Source organism: Apus apus, chromosome 1, assembly GCF_020740795.1.
Source record: "Apus apus isolate bApuApu2 chromosome 1, bApuApu2.pri.cur, whole genome shotgun sequence".
Classification (NCBI taxonomy): domain Eukaryota; kingdom Metazoa; phylum Chordata; class Aves; order Apodiformes; family Apodidae; genus Apus; species Apus apus.
Genome location: NC_067282.1, coordinates 23,528,082 through 23,550,131, shown reverse-complemented (window position 1 = coordinate 23,550,131; position 22,050 = coordinate 23,528,082). Strand labels below are relative to the sequence as shown.

The 22,050-nt window shown below is 42.2% G+C and overlaps 1 protein-coding gene across 4 annotated transcripts in view; it reads left to right on the top strand.

Moving 5' to 3' along the window:
* STARD13 (StAR related lipid transfer domain containing 13) overlaps window positions 1-22,050 on the top strand; it is a 303,125-nt gene that overhangs the window by 263,209 nt on the left and 17,866 nt on the right. For all 4 annotated transcript variants that reach the window (XM_051630188.1, XM_051630178.1, XM_051630205.1 and 1 more), the window contains 5 exons: window positions 2,344-2,415; window positions 4,429-4,510; window positions 11,490-11,553; window positions 16,610-17,988; window positions 19,420-19,593. In XM_051630188.1, the coding sequence (XP_051486148.1) occupies window positions 2,344-2,415; window positions 4,429-4,510; window positions 11,490-11,553; window positions 16,610-17,988; window positions 19,420-19,593 (1,771 nt within the window). The remainder of the gene's footprint in view (window positions 1-2,343; window positions 2,416-4,428; window positions 4,511-11,489; window positions 11,554-16,609; window positions 17,989-19,419; window positions 19,594-22,050) is intronic.

Here is a 22,050-nt window from a genome sequence, read left to right as displayed (position 1 = left end):
AATTCCTCAGCAAACTCTTCTTATCAGCCAACTGCAAAAATCATTGAAATATGATAAGCATATAAGAGCATTAAATGGTAGCATTCTCTATCACCCACAGCCTCTGTTAGTTGTGCTTCCAGGCCAGATGAAACTAGGATGTATGTACAGCTGTTCTGAGTTGTAAAATACATTTTGAAATGGGATTTATTCATCTGTGTTTCATGGGATTGAATTAAGCAAAATAAAAAAGTATAAAGACTTGTATTTTTTCCAAGCATTTAATAAAAATCTTCAGTCTCACTGGAACATAATAGAGATGTGCTTTCAGCACACAGATGTGCAGTAGTGAGAGACACGTTTTATGTAAGCTGCTCATTTTTTTGTGCAGAGTTAAGAACTGAATGTACTCTCATATGCTTTTTCCTGGCCTTGACATGAACTAATGTCAAAGCAAATGAAGACCTGGTGGTAAATCCTTTTCAGCACTGCTAATGATTGTGGCCCTTACAGAGCTGTTACTGGCTGTCTCATCATCTTTGGGAAATCAGGCTTTTGATAGGTAAACCGTGTATTCTGAATTTTGATTTCTGCAACAAAATTTGCTGGCGTGAATCAGTATCTAGAGGATCAGACAGGTCTGAGGGTCACATACTCTGGAGTACATTCAAAGCAGGTTTTATCATGAGCTTCAGTGGGTAAAGTCATTAAAGGTGTAATGAGTGATTTGAACAGAATAATATGAGGAAAAACTCACACCAGCATCTCCTACCTATAAAAACGCATTTTAGTAGAAAACAGATTTACAACTGGATTTATTTATTTTTTTGCATGCAAGGCAGAACATGCAGAACAAGCAACTGAGCTTAATTTTCTTTTTCCAGTTCCATTGCTTGTTTTATATTTAGGGTTTTGTAGTATAGCTGCCTAGATTTTACAGCCACTAATGTGCCAAAACCCTTGACTCATTAATTCAGGTTGAATAATAAGCAACTTTAAAAGTCTACTTTCTTCAACGCCTGCACACTTCATTCCTTCATGTTTTGCAAATGTAAGAAGTGCAGATATGTGTTTTGACTTTGATCTGGGAAACCGAAACTGTTCAAGTGGTAGATCCTGATCTAGATCTGGGCAGCAAGGAGTTGTTGCCCAGGTTTCCCCAGCAACCCACATTTATCTGGGTGAGCCTCTCTGTTTGGTTGTTCCTCCAGTTGCTCTGGGAGCAGCTGCTGGGTGGGTGCTGGGCGTGGCCAGACCTGGCACTCTCTTTTCCACAAAACGAGTCTATGGAGCTGGGTAAAAACTGAGGTATCCTAACTTCAAAATCTATCCCGTTTTTGTGTAGCTGACATTTATTTACTGCTGCTTTAGTAGCTGCATGGGGTGGATCTTCCTCTCTTGTGCACAAACCTCTTTCATAGGTTTAAGATACATCTTACCAAGTGAAAGCTGATAGAAAGGGGAAACCTAGTCCAGCATCAGCTGTATCCATACTTCTAAATAGTGGAGAGGCAGGGACAAGATTACACAATTGCTCTCCTCACTGTTTAACACTAGCCTTGTCAAGAACATTAATCTTGCAAGATAACTGAAACAGTCCAAAATAGGCCTGGAAGTGGATTAAAATCATAGAGTGAGTGGTCTGGGGTCCTGTGCTTGAATCTACTGCCTGTATGTATGTTACTTAGGCGCACAGACATACCTGTAGCTATTTATCCTCCCTCTTTTAGCAGACCCAAGAGAAAAAGCATTGTCAGTAGTTGATTTATCCCACCTATTTAAGGTGAAATTAATCACCCTCTGGAAGTCTGTCTTTATTCGCCAAGTCTACATAATGGAGTCCAGATGGCTAAAGGTAGGGAAGCTCATCCTACCTGTGCAGTTGTCCCTTCAGTAACATGAGACCTGCTCTGTTTTTTTCCTGCTAGAGCTTTCAGTGGCATTCACGTGGGATTTTTCTCCACAAGAAGTGCCAGAGCAGGAGAAAATACAGTGCCTGCTGTCTGTTACCCCATCACCACCCTGCTTCATCTTTACCTCTTCCCAACAACTTACCCTTGGGGGAGGATAGAACACAGGGCCACAAGCCTGGCTGAGCAACTCCTCCTGCTGTGTGTAGATGATTAACACTTCATCCTGGTCACCAAGCATCTTTGCAAACCACAGGGTCCTGTGGAGACAGGTGGATTTCATTGAGGGACTCTATTTTATAATTTTCTGGTGCTATAAAGAAATACTTCACAGTGATGACAGTTCTTCGAAGCAACAAACAGCTACTACCAAGTCTCTTTGCTGTTTCCTTGTAATTAAAAGAACTTCTCATGCAAAATAACAAAGTGTGAATTTTTCCTTTTCTCTTCTCAGAACTCGAGGCAAAGGAAGCTTGTGACTGGCTACGTGCAGCTGGATTCCCCCAATATGCTCAGTTCTATGAGGGTAAGTAGGTTTTTCTCCTCTTTGTGCAGTACTGAAAGTGCACAGCCCTTGCCAGGAGAGCTTGCAGTTGGCCAGCTCTACATTTGACTGAGTTATGGCCATGGCTGGCTGCTTTACAAAGCTTCAGCTGCTGGAGTCATACCAGTGCTTAAAGAAAAGTAGGATTCTTGCCCTCAAAGCCATGGGGTGGGAAAGAGACATAGCTTGTGTAAACCTCAAAGGTTAACAAAAACAAGTGCAGAAAATCAAAATACATGGTCTTGGGTTTTTTAAACTTCCTGAACTGTGTCTAAAATAAGATTTAAAATGCTGAAAGTTACTGAAAATTTCCATCTTACTGAAGAAAAGATGGAAAAACTCTGCAAATTACCACAAGTTAACAGTCTGAGCTGCATTTTACATTTGCAAAGCAAGAAAAGCCCAGATTTTGGTGCTGGCTCAAAGCTGATGGTCTTGTCCCCTTCCTAGCTGTAAGGTTTGTGCCCAGGGAAGCAGCGTCCCCGCGGACAGGAGCAGTGCTCCCTTTCAGGAGCAGTTTGGGGACTGGGGCTGGGATTGTCCTGCTCTCCTTAGCTCAGTGCTGAGAGAGAAACTGCAGCTGACTGTCATTTTTCCCAAACTGCATATTCTCTCTGCCAGAGACACAGAGCTAGCTCCAGCCTGCTCTGACTTAATATCCAAAGCGCAGCCCTGCCAAATGCTTCTGGACACCTTCCAGGGTCAGCTTGGGTCTGGAGACAGCACTACTCCATGCATGGAGCCATGGACAAGAAACCTCACCTTGTGGGTCAGAGGTTGTCATTCTTTCCCTCATATGGGGCAGAAGGTGGTGGGGAGCATGATGCTGAGGACACACTATCACAGCTTCTGATGGCCAGCTGAGGTCCCTCAAGGCTCAGGTCATGGTTCCTGATGGGCCTTGGGTGCCTGGGGACTAGGCGCACCATGCAGAGGTGCTCAGGTGGCTCCACAGAAGTCATGCTGTTAAACCCAGAAAGGAACTAAGACTAATAAGCCTGCCAGACCAAAGTTGATATAGGTTTGTGTCTACCACAGTCCCTGGTGCCCAGTAGTGCTTTTGGTCTGCCTTGTAACTGGAGTATCTCAGATACTGATTCCCCTAGAGAAAGGAGAGCCCATTGCCTGCCAAACTCAATGGGATGTTCCCTCCAGAAAACAACCTGTCCTATGCTCCCAAGGTTCCCATACTGCCAATATGTACTCTAGACAGTCGGTGTCTCTGAAAACAAGGTCCTTTTTACAGGCATCTGTTATGTCAGTGTTAAGCACTGATGTCTGAAAATGCTGGCTGCAGTTCCTGTATCCCAGTGTCCTGCTGTGGTACCTAAGCGTGGCAGAGCAGCCTGGAGAGCAGCCACAGCACTGGAACCTGTCCCACCATTACAGAGACCACTAATGTGTTGCAGCCATGTAACTTTTCATTACAAATGTCAGCTTCCAGCACACTAGTCTGGCTTTTTAGCTAATATTGAGGGTTATAATTCAGATCATTTTTTTTCTCTGTTGCTTGAGTAACGCTTTGTCTGAAATAATTGTTACTGGGACTTGTATTAAAAGCAAGAAGAGCAGAACATTTCTGTTTCATGGGAAAAGTCTGTCTAGCAAATAACTCATTGAGTCATTAGGATAGGAACAGAGAACCCTGTTACTTGTGTGGATAAATAAAGTGTGTTGGTAATTCCCTGATCTTATTCATTGGTGCTAGGTGCTAGAAAGAAGAGCCAACAACTGGCTATCTTAATAAAGCTAAAATGAAATAGTCTTGGTCTCTCTTTGGAGCACAGGACATTCAACTATACCTTTACCAGAGGGAAAAAAAAAAAAAAAAGTAACTGAAAGGTTCTCAAATGCAGCTGGAAGGGAACAAGAGCTGAGTGAAATTCGTCAGACTAGATTTCAGTGAGCAAGCACATGCAAAGCATTTTAGATGTAGACAATGTATTTAATTTTGAACGGCAAGCAGTCGTCTTAATATTATGTCTCCTTTTATAGACTCCCAGTTTCCCATTGACATTGCTGCAGTAAAGAAAGATCATGATTTTCTTGACAAGGACCTTGTAGAACCTCTTTGCAGGTAAATAACACCTAAAGTTTCTTTTCTGATTGTTTAAAAATATAAGCTGATTTGTTATTGCTAACATAGCAGCAGAAGGAGCAGCAGAAATGTTTGCTTGTCCACCCGAATTAAGCACTAATATCTATAATGCTACCATTCTGAATTAATTTCTCCTATGGAAAATCCTGGAGCAAGATCCCTACTACACAGATGGAAAACATCACATGATTTGACAAGACCCAAATGAAATGGATTTGAAATACCTGCCTTTTAAGAAGGAACAAGCAAACCCGGAATAAACAAAAGTCACATTTGAGTTGCACATGAATAACTCATATTTCCAAGCACAGCAGAAAAGACAAGTCCTCATTGCCCAGAATTCAGCAAGTACTTTCTCTGGCAGCAGCTGCGGTTTTCATGCTGCTGTAATTCCCTTGGTACTCTCCTTTTGGCACCAGTTAAAGAAGTGGGACCAGAACCCCACAGTACTACAGCTGCTACAACTAATCACTTGCTTGCCCCTCAGAGGACTTGTGTTTGCTGTTTATCTAGCATTTTTTACTCTGCCTATGATGAATATATCGTATTGCATTGCTCAAGTACTGTCCCCCAGGACTCAAGAAGCAGCAACTCTGTGACAGTTTTGCAAAACCACATTGCAAAGGCATTGTTCCCCTCTTCTTTCTCCTGTGCTCAGCTCAAACTGGGTTCTGCTCCTCTCCTCTTCAGCGAGAACAAAGGAGCATCTGGCCCTTAACCAACCAGGCTTTATTACATACTACGGAAACTTTCACAATAGCAACATCAAGATAATTGGACAAAAGTCTTATTTCCCCTTCTGCAACTGTGGCTAAAGTCATCAGGGAGTATCTATGCTGTTCCACTGCACATCATAGTGTGCATTGCAGTCATTAATGAGTCTGTGATGGTGGTCTGCAACGACGGTTTCTGAAAACCATAAAAAATCAGGCTGGAACAGAGTTCACCTAGTTCATCTCTCCATCCTAGGAGATACCTTCCTTCCTGGAGAAACCAGGTAATTCCTGGGTGTATCTGTCAGACTGCATTCCCAAAACTCCCTTACTGCAAGCAAAACCTATTGCTTCTCATTTTTGTGTATTACAGATATGGGGAACAGAATATTCTCTCTCCCTGTGTAGTAGCCTTTTTATCTGAAGACAAATTGCTAGGAAAGACCTCAATCTACTACAGACTTGATCTACTGCTGTTCAGTATGGCCTGGTCAGAGGGATTGCTATGCCTATACCTAGAAAAACCTTTTTTCACCATATACATCCATCCTCCCATGTCAGTCTGGCATAGTGGAAGACAGACTTTGCTGTAGTTTGGGAACTGGATAGTGGTAGGAGGTTGAGATCTCGTCCCCTCAGCCATTTCCCACAAAGTCGAAGGACCACCCAAAAGTGCAAGTATGGTGTCTGTCCCTGTCTCTTTCTTGTGAGAGCAATCAGTGGGGTGAAGTCATTGCAGAGCTCTGTGACTCCCCTAAGTCTTTCTTCTCCGAAGTAATTGGCAATGGTAGCACTTCATGGTCACCAGGTATCCAACACCTACACTGCTAAATGGGAACAGCTCACCTCTTGCTCCTCCAAGCTCACTGTAGACTCACAGATACACCTACAACAATTACACGAGGCTTATGTATTTATGAGGATTTCTTTGTGAGCTGAACAGCTGAAGGCTGATTTCTTTCTCTCTTTTATTGAAATACGAAGTTTTGGAAAATAAACTCGCAGCTGAAGAGATGCACTCATATGACAAAATGCTTTATCTTAGCCTAAATCAAGGGATACTGCTGAGATCTGTAGTACATAAGCATAGACACAGATCATTCAGAATTATTTTAATCAAAGATAAAGGGTTTATGACTGTCAAGTAGCTTTTTCTGTAATTAATTTATTGAGAGAACACCACCTGTTGTCTTAATTTTCTGAACAGTTTAGATCTAAAAAAGGAATAAACTAGCCAGATAGAAATAGAAGCATCATGTTTTCAGATTGCAGACACTTATTTTGCTGTAACTCAGAAGCTTTAGTGCCAAATTTGGATGCATCAGAAACAGTAAACAAAGCCAACCACTGCCGCCAGTACCAGCTTTGCTGCTGTGTTAGCTGTCAGAACAATATCTTGAAAGTTTTCCAGTGCACTGGGAATCCTCACAGCTTGGCTGAACACTATGGCTGGTTTGCTACCCTTGCTTTGCTCTGTGGTGGTGTCACTACAAGGTGCACACCAGTGTATCATATGGGAGCTGCAGGCTGCAATGCACTTTTATGAAAGAGAAAGTTAAAAAAGGCTTGGTTATTATTTCTGTATGCACCAGTTCCCAGGTCAGGAGCCAAACTTCCATTCTCCAATACCCAAACTGCCTGGGAAGCTATGCATGACCAAGCCTTCACATTAACTAGTAATGAGTAGTACTGAACAAAATGGGGTTCTCATTTTTATGGAGGATAACTTTAAAGCTGCAATGTCAGAGTAGATAATCAGTTTGAGCAGAGTTTTAGCTCTGAATGGTAATGGTTCTTGCATAAACACTGAATTTCTCTGCTCTTGCAGATTGTAATCAGATTCTCAACCTCATTTTACAATCCATTTTCTCATGGCATTGCAGTATACAAGACAACATGAGATACAAATGCAGAGGAATCTTTTCTCTTTTTAAGGCAGCTGGTAGTATTTTAGTCAGAAAGCCTAAGACTCCCTGTTGTAAAATATTTCAGTGACCTTTTTGAGATATTCTAACACTCCTGCTGTTTACAATATAATTTGAAAATCTGGCAGAGTAAAGACCAAATTTGAGGCCTTTGGGTTAGTGGCATATCTATCAAGAGATTCCACTCAGATTTTATTGAGCAGTGAACAATAGAAAATTGCCATGCAAACTGCAGGCGAAGGCTGTCAGCCTGCCAAAATAATAATTGGGCATGAAAATTTTATAGTTGGATCTCTGTGTCGTTTCCAAAATAGCAGCAACCAACTCTGCTCTGGGAACTTTTGTGGCTGCTGTGATAAGAGGGTGAGAAGGAAAAGCCAAGCCATGTTGTACTTTTTGTATTCACGTAAATGCAGTGACTAAGAATATAAAGAACAAGTATGTAACAGCTTGATATATAGGCCACTAAACTAAGCTCTTAAAATTTGAGCTGTGCCAAGCAGGCAGCAGCCTATTTTCCATAGCTAGTACCTCTTTGATAGCTTGTAAATAATCCAAAGGTTGCTGTATATGGGACATCCTACCACTAGAGTTTTGAAGTGGTGATAGATGGCACCATCTGCTGAGTTATATTGCTGTAGGTGCTGCTAGGAGATAACCCCAGCTCTCCATGTGCAGTATGGGAAGCCTTGCTTTGAAGTCAGTGGAATGGCTCCTGTTGATCTCAAGGAGAGCTGACTCACCTCATGTGAGCCTGTAGCCTAGGAGGTACCTCACGCAGTTGCAGCCATGATAAAAAGTGAGAGGACTGGCAAAAAGAATATTCTCATCACACACAAAACTGGTGGAGGCAGGACGTGCCAATGCCAGCTTCACACACCAGTCCTGCTGGTACTGGGAAGACCTTTATTCAGTGTTCAGATCTCAGCAGAGCCCACCATGAGGAGCTGGATGTCCTCTTCCCAAATTCCACAGCATCAGAAGAAGCCAGCTAGAGTGCACGTGTATGCTGCACCTAAACTTGGCTAGGAGCAATGATAAGACTAAGAAATAATGTCATGTTTCCCTTGGAGAGGAGTTTAAAGAACAATGAAATATGTTTCCCTTGTCACAGTCCATAAGAGAGGACATCTGCAGATCTGCTGAGGTAGGAGACACTGTGCTGTCCGTGCTAGCCCTACCCTGGTGCCTCTTCCGGCACAACCAGCTGGTGCCCCTGCCTGCATTCCCCACCATCTGCTTGGAAATAGCTGCAGAACTGGTCCAAGGGAATGCATGGAGTCACTTCAAAGTTGTCTTCTTATTATCTGGATGATGCTTCAAGCAGGACAACAGATCCCTCACAAGGTTTTCCAACCAATCAGAACCTGCATTGCTACAGTCTTGTATTTATTTGCAAACACTGCTTAGTGCTGTGCAGCATCCAAAAGTCAGAGATTTCCTGCTTCTGAAGAACTTCCACCTTAAGGGTTAATGCAGCATGGGGCTTGGATGCAAAGTCCTAAATACCTGTGTCTAGATCTTAGATATCTCAGACTCCTCCATCGGCTGGCTGCACCAAGAGGACCTGCAGCAGCCAAAGGCCAGGCTTGATACTCTAGGGGATCTAAACTAGCACCAGACATCTCTGTTAAGGCACCTGAATCATTCTGCTGGTGTTTAGGTTTTGTATCAAGGGACATTTTTAACATAGATGTGATGTTTCCCCATAGAGATAAGTGTTAAACCATAGAGGTTGTGTTAACCTGTAATGGCCTGGAAAAGAAATAAAGTGCTTGGTGTAGTAAATATTTTGCAGGCTTCCCCTGAACACTGCAGAGTTTTCCAGGCAAGCATTCAAATGCATTTGAGATTATTTGGTTTTTATTTAGCCACCTATCTTGTGTTTATTCAATGTAGTTTTTTCCTGCCTCTTCTCAAGTCCAAATTTTGTGTTTTGTTAACATTACAAACAGGCAGGTTTTTTCCCATATTTTTAAGCAGTAGTGTAAAAGAGTAGGGCTGCTCCCACTTTGACTGGGACATTGGTGACAGCCTTTTGTAGCCAGAGATTTATTTGTTTTGTTTTTTCAAGATTTATTGAGGACTTAGCTGTCAGTAATCCAACAACTTTAAGCAGATGAGAAAAGCTTTCAGCCACCTCTGGCACATCAACAAGGCATAAGAAGCTGAAAAAGATTGGCTTTGACTGGAGTTACTAGTACCAGGCAATCTCTCAAATATGATCATTAGTTGTCTAATGTCACTGGCAAATCTTTCCACAGCACTGGAAAAGCCCCAGAAAGCATGACCAAGTTTTCTAGGTGGGTGAATTTTAAACCTGAGGTTGAGCCCTTGGCACCCAGTAAAAAGTAGTTTTGTTTCTGATTAAGCTAGTTCTTCACAGCAAAGCCAGGTTAGAAAGCAGGCAGGACAATGGTGTGGCTTCCCAAGCCTCCAGTTGTAGTAATGGTAATCACTTCTATAGAGTTGACCTCTCAGTCCCTCCTGAAACAATCTTGCTCTGAAATGCTACTAGAAGGAAAGCAATGGCTTTGAATGGTCTTGTTGGTTTCACCAATGTGATTTCTGCACCTTTCCATGCTGAAGAAGCAGCCCTTTTTAAAAGCAATGCCACAGCATGTTATGCTGTCAACTGGACACATCCAGAGTTACCTGGGTGCAAACAGGGTGAAGGGTGCATCAAGGGCTGTTGCTTCCTTGTCTTCCTGCTCCTGAAATGCTTGGCTTGCTCCTCAGTTTTTAGAAGGCAAATGGCACCATAGTGAATGGAAGAAGCGCTGGTCCCTGTGCAGGGTCTCTGATATGAGCCTCTCATTCAGCTCTTGGAGGAAGCTTTCTCCACAGATAGCAAGCTGGGTTGGAGTCCTTCAAAAATGTCTCTGTTCCTCTGTATATTTGGAATCCATTTTGATATGCAAATGTAAACATTTTGCACTCAAAAGAAGTGCTGAACATTATTCAGCCCCAGGGCTCCAAGAAAATGCAACTTTGGGTTGAGAAATACCATGTTTGGGCAAAAGATGAGCTTTGCAATAATAGATGTAATCCCCAAGGAGGAGGATTTGTGGGCAGAAGGCTGAAGATATAGCTACAGAGCCACAAAGCCTGAAATTTATTACCAGAGCATTACTATCGTGCATGCAGGGTGTGCTTGTGCATGCATTATACTCACATTAATACAGTGAGCACAGGACTTTTCTGATATGGCACAGCGGGTTTATTGGCTTGAGTTAGAGAGGAGTATTTTATATACAAATGAGCAGGTGGTATTTTGTGAGGACATTTTTTTTTAAGGAAGATCCATATTTGGTGGGCTGGTTCTTTATTGGTGGCAGGTAGAAACGATTTCTACTATTTGAAGTCCCAGGGAAGAATATGTTAATGCCATAAAGTTCTTATGCTATGTGAGAGATACATCATTGATGTGATTATTTTTTTTTTTCCATGTGTCCTTGTTACTTATCACATACATTTCAAATGTTACCAGTTCTGGAGATTTGCTGCCTCTTCCGGAGACCCAGAAGCAAGAGGGGCAGCTCTTGCTGCATAGACACCAGAGATGCAAGCAGCCTATGGAAGAGTGTTGTGGGCACATGGCTCTCTCACTCTGCCTCTCTTTATTTTGAAATTCAGCCCTAAATCTGGAAGACGTTCAAAGTCGAAAATATTTAACTCTGGGTCTCTGCATTTATAAGATGGATGATTTTATGAATATATAACTTTAAGTATAAATAAAACGTAATCGATTATTGTTAGCAAGGTAGCTTCTCTATTGAAAGAGCATGTGTTCTTGTCCTCTGTTAACCTGTCTGTAAGATCCACAGGTGTGGGAAGGGAACTGTTAGGTGTGGAGAAACGTTTAATTAAGTGCTAAAAGTTCTTCTTCTTTATGTTAACTTTTTAAAGGAGGTGCTAACTGCCTAAAGTGAGGAATTCTTTTTCTTTTGTCTTTCACCAATGTTTTGTAATTCCCAGTTTAGACCAATTACATTAAGGTCCTGCAGAAGGCAGCTTACCTCCTACTCAGTTCCCCAGTCATCAGAGGTGTTTGTTTATGCCTGTTTCCTTTGCTAAGCACTTAAATGTCTATGAATTAAAAACTATGCATAAAACCTGGCTCTCAGGTAGTGTGAAGCCAAGATTCCTTTTTAAGGCAGTAATCTTATAGTGGGGAATAATATGACCCATATCGTTTCTGAAGCCTGTTGCATGCAGTTGGCACCCTACAGGCAGATAAGAGGAAAGCTTTTGAACTTATGAAAAGTCATTCCCTCTAATCAGAGTCTGCTAATCTTTAGAATTTGCTTTGCCTTTTAGACGACTGAACACACTGAACAAGTGCGCCTCAATGAAACTCGATGTGAACTTCCAAAGAAAAAAGGTGAGGAAACTTCATGAAATGTGCTGCTTTGCCCTGTCTTTTGTGATAAGAACTCCCCCATTTAGCCTATAAGTCAGTAATGCTCTTAAAAGTAAGTTAAGTATATTTGACTTTGAGCATGTGTGTCAGCATTATGTGGACACATGATATTGTGAATTGCTGAATCTTGAAATTTTAAATAAAGTAATAAAGAAACCCTGTGACTAATACAGTAGGAACAATACTACGTGTGTTAAAAGGGCACACGGAGTACTTAAAACTTTATGTATGTGCAATTCAAGTTCGCGGGTGAAAAGACAGTGCGGTTTCATTAGGCTGGCTTGTTTGCCAATGCCATGTGAGTACACAATGGAAAATCCTGCTCGGAAAAAAACAATAGCTTTTCTTTATTTCTTGTACTGACTTATTCCCGGTTAAGAATATGAAAATAAACTGTCATCCTTACAAGCTCCTGTGTAACATTTATTTGAGCTCAAAGGGTTTTGGTGACAACTGCAGAAACTGCCTATTGATTGAGTGTTTCGTAACATGTCCAGCATTAACTGTTGAACATTTGGTTTTCTGGTCACAAATGCCCCCAAGCCCTTCAGTAGTGTACAGTGGTAACTGTTGACTCTGAGAAATCTTGGTGCCTGTTTTTCCTCCCTTAGAGTGTTTGTCTAATGCCTTTTAAAAACTGCCTCCCAGAGTTGTATTTGTGGTCTCTGCAGATTCAGTTAATTCATGCTCTGCTCACTGTTTGAGGGAACTTGAACAAAGAATGGTTTTAATGTCCACATTTTCTGCTTCTGCATGTGCCCATTTGTTCTCCTGTGTACACTGCCCTCTTTAGCATGCATGTTCTCCACTTACTGGAGCCACGGGAACCTCTTCCCTTCACTGCTTCAAACCTGATGGATTTTTCTTGTCTTGCCAACATTTTCCCCATCAAACACACACATCACACCTGAGAGAAAGAACAGTAAAACTCCCTGACTACACAATAACTTGATGATTTGGGGAGGTAAGTGCTATAGGAAGAGGCTGACATCCCTTAGCAAAAGCTAAGCTGACTGATGGTGTTGAAGGGTTTGGAGTGGCACCTGGTTTGTGTCCATGGGCTTGTGTACTTGTATTCACTAACAGATCCTGGAGCTGCACAAGAGTCAGAATTGCAAACAGCGACATATAGGGAAATGCTGATTGTCCTCTGGAAACTTTGTTTAGTTACTGTCCTTTTCTTCACCAAGTATTTTGGGGTTGGTGTGAAATTTGTGTGTTTCCTTGCCTACCTCTTTTAGTGTCTCATTGAGTTACAAAAAAGGAGGATTTTTCTTATCTTTGTTTTATTATTTTTTTCTGCTAACCCTCCCTGTTCTGAATGGATTGAAGCCCTCAGCTGCTCTCCTTGCAGGTGACCATTAATTTGCTATGGAAGTCAGATTCCCCTACTTGCTATCCTTTCAGGGGGACAGAAGCTAGTTGGGTCCATATCTGCATGAGGCCAGGGAGAAGCAGAAGGCAAAAAAGGTAAAGAAAGAGGGGACAGTACAGATTTGAGACAATAGATACAGAGCAAGTTTGAGTAGAAGAGAATGTGGGGGAGAGAAGAAGAGGGAGGAGAGACTGCTGGCAGGAGGAAATGTAAATATAAGTGTAAAAACTGAAAATTGGATCTGGACTTGAATACTGTATCAAGTAAACTTCTTTGCTGTAGATGCTGCCTTTCCTAGTAGCCTCTGTGGTGATCTGAACAATGAAATGCAAAATCTGCTTGCTTTGGAGGTTCAGCATAATGTTTGCACAGGACTAGAGCAGCTGTCAAAATAGGGCCAAGCAAACTGCTGGGGAAGGTTATGGTGGAAGCCAGCATGGCCTGAGCAATGTCCACCCCAACCATTCATGCCATGGGCTGCTCTCTTCCCCTTGGCTTCACTGAGATGTGTACAGAAAGCCTCACGTATGTGTTGCAAATATGTCTGTAAGCGATTTGGACAGACAGAGATTATCCTTTGGATTAACTGCCTTCTGCAGCTGTTCATTTATGCGCATTCCTGCCCCCAGCTGAAAAAATGTGGCAGAATTCCACCACAAATAAACCCACTTTTTGCCTTTTGTTAGCATCCCCCAATATCTCAGGCAAGTGCAGCCTCAGTCAAAAAGCTGTAGTATTTTAAATCGACTGTGACAAATCTGTGAATCAAAACCTCTTTCTCTTCAGCAAATGTTATCAGTCACTCCTCCAGAAACTTGTCCCTTCTCGTCTTCCCAAACATAATGGTATTAAATGGACTTTTGAATATGCTCCAAAGGCATGCACTTGATTTCACCCCAGGTCAGTAGAAGTATACAGTCACTGCTCCAAGATGTCTGCTCCACAGGCGTAAGATGAATTGTTTCTTTCAGACCTACTCTTGATCTACTGTCCCCATAGCTGGTGACATGTCAGTGGGCAAAGTGCTCTCTGCATTTCTTTAGGACAGTTTCATTTGTCAGCGCACTCTGGTATCTAACAAGAACTCAGGATGTTTGTGGCTTCCAGAGTTTCTACTGATTCCATCAAAAGAAAAGTACATTATGTCACAGGACACGCAGTACAGCCGAACTTGAAGTGAGTCACCATGGCAGCATTTCAGTATCCAGATATTTCGTTTGTCTGACTTTGCTCCTGATGAAACATAAGCATATTTCATTACCAGTAAAATAAACTAAATCTTTTTGTATATAGCTTAAAATTTTGATACTGAAAACCCTCTGTATTTTCTAACTGGTTCTTGGGCAGAATCCTCTCTTTTGTTATGAATAGGGGCAAAGCTTCTTTACTACCAATACTCATTTCTGTTAATCTCTGCTTTCTTTTAAAAAACCACAATCTTAGAACTTTTTTTCCTTTAAAAATTATTTACAGTATATTCACCACTGAACTTATGTTTATTTCTGTCTCTTACTCTGTGCTCTGCTCTTGCTGTTTTTCAGAATGTCTGTACCACTTTGGCTAGTTTGATCGAATCCAGCTTGTAGAAAATATGGGCTAAATTCTGTCAGTTCATACAATAATGTCAGTGCAGCTATGGGGTTTTATGTCAGCCAAGAATCTTCTTTAAGGTCCCTTTGACATATTGGGATGTACAACAAATAAAAAATAGTGGGTTTGTCCTATTGACTGGTGCCATCAACACTTCAGCACTGGTATGCTTTGTAGATAGAATTACCGCCACTAAATATTTAAAAGTACATACCCATGTGGTTTTTAAAATATCCACTTTGGGCACTGCTAAGACCACAATAGATGGGTTCTTAAGTGCCTGAGTCTGTGCAGCCCTTCAGTCTGTATATGCATGCAGCTAACTGAGGAGCTGAAACCAAGGTAGAGCTGTCTGGTATTTCTTCCCTGCAGACAAAACGGCCCAAGCACTATTTTAGCCTGTTCTAGACCCTTTCCTGATTCTCCACCAGCTGGTTACTTTTTCTCTCTAGCAAGCCACAGGACGAAGATCATTCATTCCTGTGACCTAACATGAGCTGTGGGAGCACTGCACACCTCAGTGTTAACAGATAAAACAGGAATGCCTGAACTCAACATTTTGTTGCTATATTTTATTTTATGGTTTAGACATGATCTAAAACGTCTGACTGACTTGAAGTGATAAACTGGCTTTAGTGAGACCTGGCACACTTCTGATCCCAATCTCATTTTTAGAGGTTTCATGTTATTTAAGGTTTTGGGCATCCTTGTGAAATTTGTTTTGCATATCTCAATTAGACAAGGCGGTGGAGGTCTAGTCAAAGATGGGAGATAACTTTACCATCAAAACTTCATAGAAAAATGTTTCTAATAATAGACTTTTAAAATGAAAATTTTTCCAGTCCCAAAATAGTCTTTCTGGTTTAGCACCTCATTTTAGTCTGACAGCTTGTCATATTTTACTGCCTTTATACTACTTCCAAGAATGTGTAGAGCTGTTTGGATGTCATGTGGGTTAAGTTAGTTTGTTCTCCATTAAAACAAACGTACAAGAATAATGCAGTGCAAACCTGGTTCAAAGTCAGGGGAAGGATACTCATCAGCAACCCTGGGCTCTGCATCCTTAGAGAACAGAGAGTTTGACACTGCTCTCCATGCTGAAGACATATCTTTTTCTGTTTGTGCAAACAAATGAGAAGAATGTCATAGGGAGAGGTTTTTTATCCAATATTTTTTTTCCAAGGCACATGTTGTCGGCGTTGCAGAGTAGCTGCATCAGCACAACTCTGCATCTTTAAGGCTGAGGGATGGGACCAGGAAGGGCTGTAGGGCTGCTGCTGCCTGTGGAAAGGTATGGTGACACCAGAGAGAGGCAGGCTGGAGGTTGTAAAGTTTCGGGTGTCTCTGATGGCAAAGGCAATGCAGATAGTGGTTGCCAGTGTAGAAGAGCTCATCCACTGTAGATGCTGCCCCATCCAGGATTGAGCCTGGCTGCTCCTCCTCCCAACACCTCCAAATATTATTTTTCACCGTTATTTTAAGTATTGTGGCTGTTTATCTGTAGTTACGGTCCTGAAACATAGATCTTGTTAAATGTGCCTGGTCTGTGAAATTTTACAAGTGTTTACTTAGTTCTCACTGCAAAACTAAGTGCAGCACTGGATATTTGCTGTCTTGGTTTCTTAAATGGCTCACATTGCAGTAGTACCCAACTACTTCCCAGTATCTTAACACCATCTCTGCAAGTCAAGATCCTTCTACCTGGGCCTTTCAAAATGCTGTTTGTTTGTTTGTTTGTTTTCCCCAAAACAGTCACTATGGGCATCACTTCAGTGCACATGCATCTGCCCAACAGAAGCCAAGAGGCACTGGTGGGACTCATGAGCTCCCTAACATGGAGCAGGCTTTTATTCCTTATTAGTTAAGGTGCTCACTGCAGTCTTTATAATTAAATGAAAGAGGCTGTTGTGAAAGGACTCATGACCAATCTTTCATAAACTAGGTTCAGGAAGACTTTACCACCTGTTGCTCACATTGAGCAGCACAATCACATGTATTCAAATGACAAGTAAAAGCACTTGCTTTTAATATGTGCCACTTGCTGTTTTCCAGAGTGAAGATTCAGATGAAGACGACCTCTGTGCTATTAGTAATAAATGGACTTTCCAAAGAACCAGCAGACGATGGTCTCGGGTGGAGGACATTGATGCTTTGCTTCACCGATCAGACAGACATGGATCTTCTGGGGACATTAAAATGAAAAATACAACAAGCAGCGAGAGCGTCCTTACGGATCTGAGTGAACCTGAGGTCTCATCTATTCACAGCGAGAGCAGCGGGGGAAGTGACAACAGGAGCCAATCTGGCATCAGCAGCGCTGCCAGGGAGACCTGCGACTGCTCTGGCCAGCATGAGGCAGAAAGCACACTGCTGCAGGACTCCACTGCAATAAACACAGCCCTGTCCCACAGGGACAACCTGAAGAATGAAAAACCAACACGAACCAAAGCAAAAGCCTTTCTAAAACGCATGGAGACACTAAAAGCAAAAAGTGCGCATGGAAAACCAAAAGGCTCGGGCAAAACAGGTCCTTTAGAGATAAGTGGACCTGTTCTCCAGTATGAGCCGAAGTCCTTGAAAGACATGCACTGCGTACAGATAGTCAATGGCAATCTCCAAAATTTAGGACAAGATTCAGTCAAAAGAGGACTTTCCTTTTCTGCCAAATCCAGCAGTGACAGCAGTCAGTCTGAAAACAGCAGCAGTGGGGTAAGCACACCGTGTTTGAAGGAACGCAAATGCCATGAAGCAAACAAGAGAGGTGGGATGTACCTGGAGGACCTAGATGTTCTGGCAGGAACGGCCTTACGGCAAGTGGTGGACCAAAACCTCAAAAATGAATTTCATTCCCAAGAGAACTTGGTTGTGCATATTCCCAAGGACCACAAACCTGGGACCTTCCCAAAAGCACTTTCTATTGAAAGCCTCTCACCTACAGACAACAGTAACAGTGTAAGCTGGAGGACAGGCAGCATCTCTTTGGGAAAGCAGAACTGCTCTACTCCAAAAGAGTCTGGATTGATGGCTTGCTGTCCTAAAGAGAGCAGAATCAGTGTTTATGACAATGTGCCTGGTTCCCACTTGTATGCTAGTACTGGGGACCTCCTGGACTTAGAGAAAGGTGTCCTTTTTCCTCATTTAGATGATGTTTTGCAGCATGTCAATGGACTCCAGGAGGTGGTAGATGGCTGGTCAAAGAATGTGTTGCCGGGTCTGCCAGCTAATGATGTGTCAGCCAGGGAATCTCCATCGTTGCCTTTCCAGTCACCCACACAGATCACTCTTGATTTTGAAGGAAACTCTGTCTCTGATGGCCGAACCACACCAAGTGATATGGACAGAGATGGAACATCCCTGAATGAATCTGAAGCCACTGGTGTTAGGGACAGGAGAGACTCTGGGGTGGGAGCATCGCTGACAAGGCCAAGCAGGTAGGTAGCAAAATTTTGTACACAAATCCATAGACTGTGAAAGACGATATAACGGAGCAGAGGCTCTCAGCCTGGGAGTCAGAAGGTGCAGGTACCATTACCTGTATTTATTCTGCATGAGGGTGGGGACTTCTCAGAGAAGGGTGAAACTTTGTGAGAAGGAAAATCCTGCTATGAAAATCCTTATGTGCAATGAATGAAAAAAGTGTTTAATAGAGCAAACTAAGGCTTTTTTTTTTTTTTTCTCTCTCTCGATCCATTGCTTACGTAGTAGGACGCTGTATATGTTGTGGGATGTATTTTTGATTTGTCTTCTAAGCTATGCACTCTGGTATTTATGCGTCAGTAGCCTCGTGTACTTTTAAAATGTACTGGTCTGCTTTAAAAATGTCCTTTTCTGCTCAAGGAGAATTTCCCTACTCTGCCTCCCTTACTCGATGGGATAAAATGATGGTATACTATTAACTTCTTAATAAAAGTGAAAAGCAGGATATTGTTAATAGTTTGCAAACTTGTTTTAAGTCAGAGGGATGAGTTGAACCAAGGCAGTATGGTCCTGAGTGGATCCTTTGTGAATCCACACTGCTGTGTGTAGGGTGGCTTGGAATGTTCAAAAGCAATGAGAAAATACTTGTTGTTTTCTGATCTGCCACCAGTCTTGTCACATACTCACAGAGGATTCTGCAGTGTCATGCTTTACTGCTGCCTGTGTGCTCACCACCATCACAAGCAAGTGAACTTGAGGAAACTACTGAGTAACTGAGCAGTGCCAAGGTTTTTGGGATTTGAGCCAGAACTCATGTTTGGCAAAACACAAAACTGAAGTGAGGGGTTTTTTTTCCAGTGCACATAGAGTACATAGAGAAAGTGCATTGGAGTAAAGAGAAGATGTGAGTGGCTCAATAGCTTGGTGGTTAATGCTCTTGCCAATAAGACACAGGGTTCAGTCCCTTCTCCAAAAGATCCTTCAGTATTTAATGATAGAGATATTTGTAGAACCTCATCTCCAAATACACTGGTGGTCAGGCTGGTCCCCTGGGAAATGAGGGACCAGGCATCAAATCCCAGTTCTGAGTCAGGGAGAAAGTGTTTTAATCTGGATCTCCCACATCCTGTCGGAAGTGTGTGGGCTAAAGGGCATAGCAGGCAGCACTGTTTCCCTGAGTACATGAACAAGACCCACACCCATTTGTGAATCTAACATTGGAAATACCCAAGCTTTGATTTTTTAATATTTTTTTTAAGTAAAAAAGATTGAGCGAGTTGTTTTATTTGCCTCTGAGCTACACTTTCCTTCAGTTGACACACTGCAAGCCATAATGTGTGTTTATGTATGCTTTGTCTATTGCCCAGCCCTGTCTCAGAATATACCCTCTTTTTCTGCACAGCTAAAGCAGTTGCCTGATTCTTCCATTGTTTCTTTTGCTAAAGGCGATTGCGATGGCACAGTTTCCAAATCTCTCATTGCCTGAGCCACTCCATTGCATCACTTCACATCAGCAATCAGTCAGCAGCACAATTGAATCTCCTGCAGAAGTTCTCCCTGCTTCGGCTCACTGCCATCATGGAAAAGTACTCCATGTCAAACAAACATGGCTGGACCTGGTGAGTACCATCAATTAGGAGGAGCAATTGACTTCAACTGTAGAATTTGAAACTGTCCCCTTTAATCCATTGCTGCTTCCTGACTCAGTGGCAAAGTCAGAAGTAGATCCTGGGGATCTTACTTAATTCCTGTTCTTTAACAGCCTCTCTAGCAACACTCCAGTTCCAGAAAAATAAACAGAATTAGGAGAGAATGATTAACAGTAGGAAATGTTTACAGTAAGTCTTCCCCAGGATTCATTTTGTGATTCAAAAAGAAACAGCTGCTGATGATACTCAATGTATTCAATATTGGTTTGTTGGTGCTTTAAAAGAAGGGTTAGAACACTTACAGAGCTTTGCAGATCCAAAGGTCCAGGCTTTATCCCAGTCTTGGACCTGCATTAGAGGGAGCTTGCAACAATAGCAGCTGTAACAGGTACCTGGTCACTCAGAGTGGAGATGGACATGAATCCTGGCAGTGTGGTTCCTTCTGTACCAACTGGCTACAGAAATCTGCATGTTTCATAGTATATGGACCCTGGTGGGCCACACAGACTGAGGTGTACTGGAAAAGAAATGTGCATAGGTAAGAGATTCTAAGTCTCTGAGAAATAATCAAAAGGATAACAAACTTTCCCTAATACACAGAAACACTGATTCCAGTAAAACATGACTTACCATTTACATTGTGATTCCTGTGTTCAAAGCACTTCACTAAAATCCCATAAAACAAGTTTGCCTTTAGAAATGGAAAAACTGATAGAAGGGACTATAGGCAAGATCCATCTCAATGACCTCAGCCATTCCAAAAAGTCGTAAGTCTAATCTGAGCAAGTTGAGTCAGCTGACTGTGGTCAGTGGAAAAAGACGGGCAACTCCAAAGGCAGCTTATTCTATCCATGGCTGAGGGTTTATCATAGAATTATAGAATGGTTTGGGTTGGAAGGGACCTTAAAGATCATCTACTTCCAACCTCCCTGCATGGACAGGGCCACCTCCCACTAGACCAGGTTGCTCAGAGACCCATCCAACCTGGCCTTGAATACCTCCAGGGATGGGGCATCCACAACTTCTCTGGGCAACCTTTTCCAGTGTCTCACCACCCTCTCACTAAAGAATTTCTTCCTAATGTCTAACCTAAATCTACCCTCTCCAGCTTAAAACCATAACCCCGTATCCTCTCGCTACAAGCCCTTGTAAAAAGTCCCTCCTCAGTTTTCCTGTAGCCCCTTCAGGTATTGGAGGGCCACTATAAGGTCTCCCTGGAGCCTTCTCTTCTCCAGGCTGAACAGCCCCAACTCTCTCAGCCTGTCTTTATAGCAGAGGTGCTCCAGGCCTTTGATCATCTTGGTGGCCCTTCTCTGGACTTGCTCTGGAGCTCCATGTTCTTGCTGTGTTGGGGGCTCCAGAATTGGACACAAACTGTTTTGTGTCACCTTCCAGAAGTTCCTTACTACACAGTGAGTATAGAGGCAGTCTGGACTACTAACTCTTTCTAAGTCTGTGTTAGAGAGCTAAAATTCGATAATACGAACTTCTAGATCACTGTTTTCTTTTGGTGCAGCTCCCTGTAGCAAGCTGACAATGTACTGAAATTAATCTCACCTTAACCAACTCCAAATAAGCTGACTAGAATATAGAAAATTCTAGATCCTGCGGTTTGTACAGAGGTTTTCCCTCCTGACAAATATTCAGTTTGTATATTCAGTCTCTAAGGATTTATAAGAGTGGGACTCTAAATAGCTGTAAAGTTTTATGCTGTACTCATTCAGTAGGTCCTTTAATCCAAGATGAGAAAAATCTTTGTCACATTCAGGTCATATTCATTTTATTATTTTTTTTAATTCCACTGCAGTCATAACGCCCACAAAGGGAATCCAGTTTGTTCTCATTTCTGCCATCATTTTTGGAAGTAAGCAAGCTCACCAACTTCATTGAAGTTACTCAACTAGAATAAATCATATAATACTCGGGAGGAGTCTGGCACATAGGGATTTCCCACCATCATTTATTACTGTAAGATGTTAGTCAATAGCAATGCTAAGTCACATAAGTGGCAGTATAAAAACCATTCAGCATGTTAGGGGACTGAACCTCCTTTTCTCTTTGATACTCTCTCCACGATATTTTTGTTGAGCCATTCCTTTGTGTCCCTAATGGGGGCACAACTATGTTTGGTTAAACCATGTTTTTTGCTTCAGCTGTATGACAACTGCATGGTAAAAGATTTTTTTGTTAGAATAGGTTGTTATGCTATATCTTGGAGCCAGAGGCCTTCTACTTACAGAAGTTGTCAAGAAATCCATCAATTATACAGATTGTAAAGTGTCCATGTATTGTACATTAAACATTTTTTCACCACCCTTACAAAAAAGGAGGTGGTGCCAGTTACCAGTTTATGCTAGCAGTGTTACCCAGAGAGACTGTGTAAATACTCTGATATTTTCATGCAGCCTGTTCCATGTTTGTTTTCAG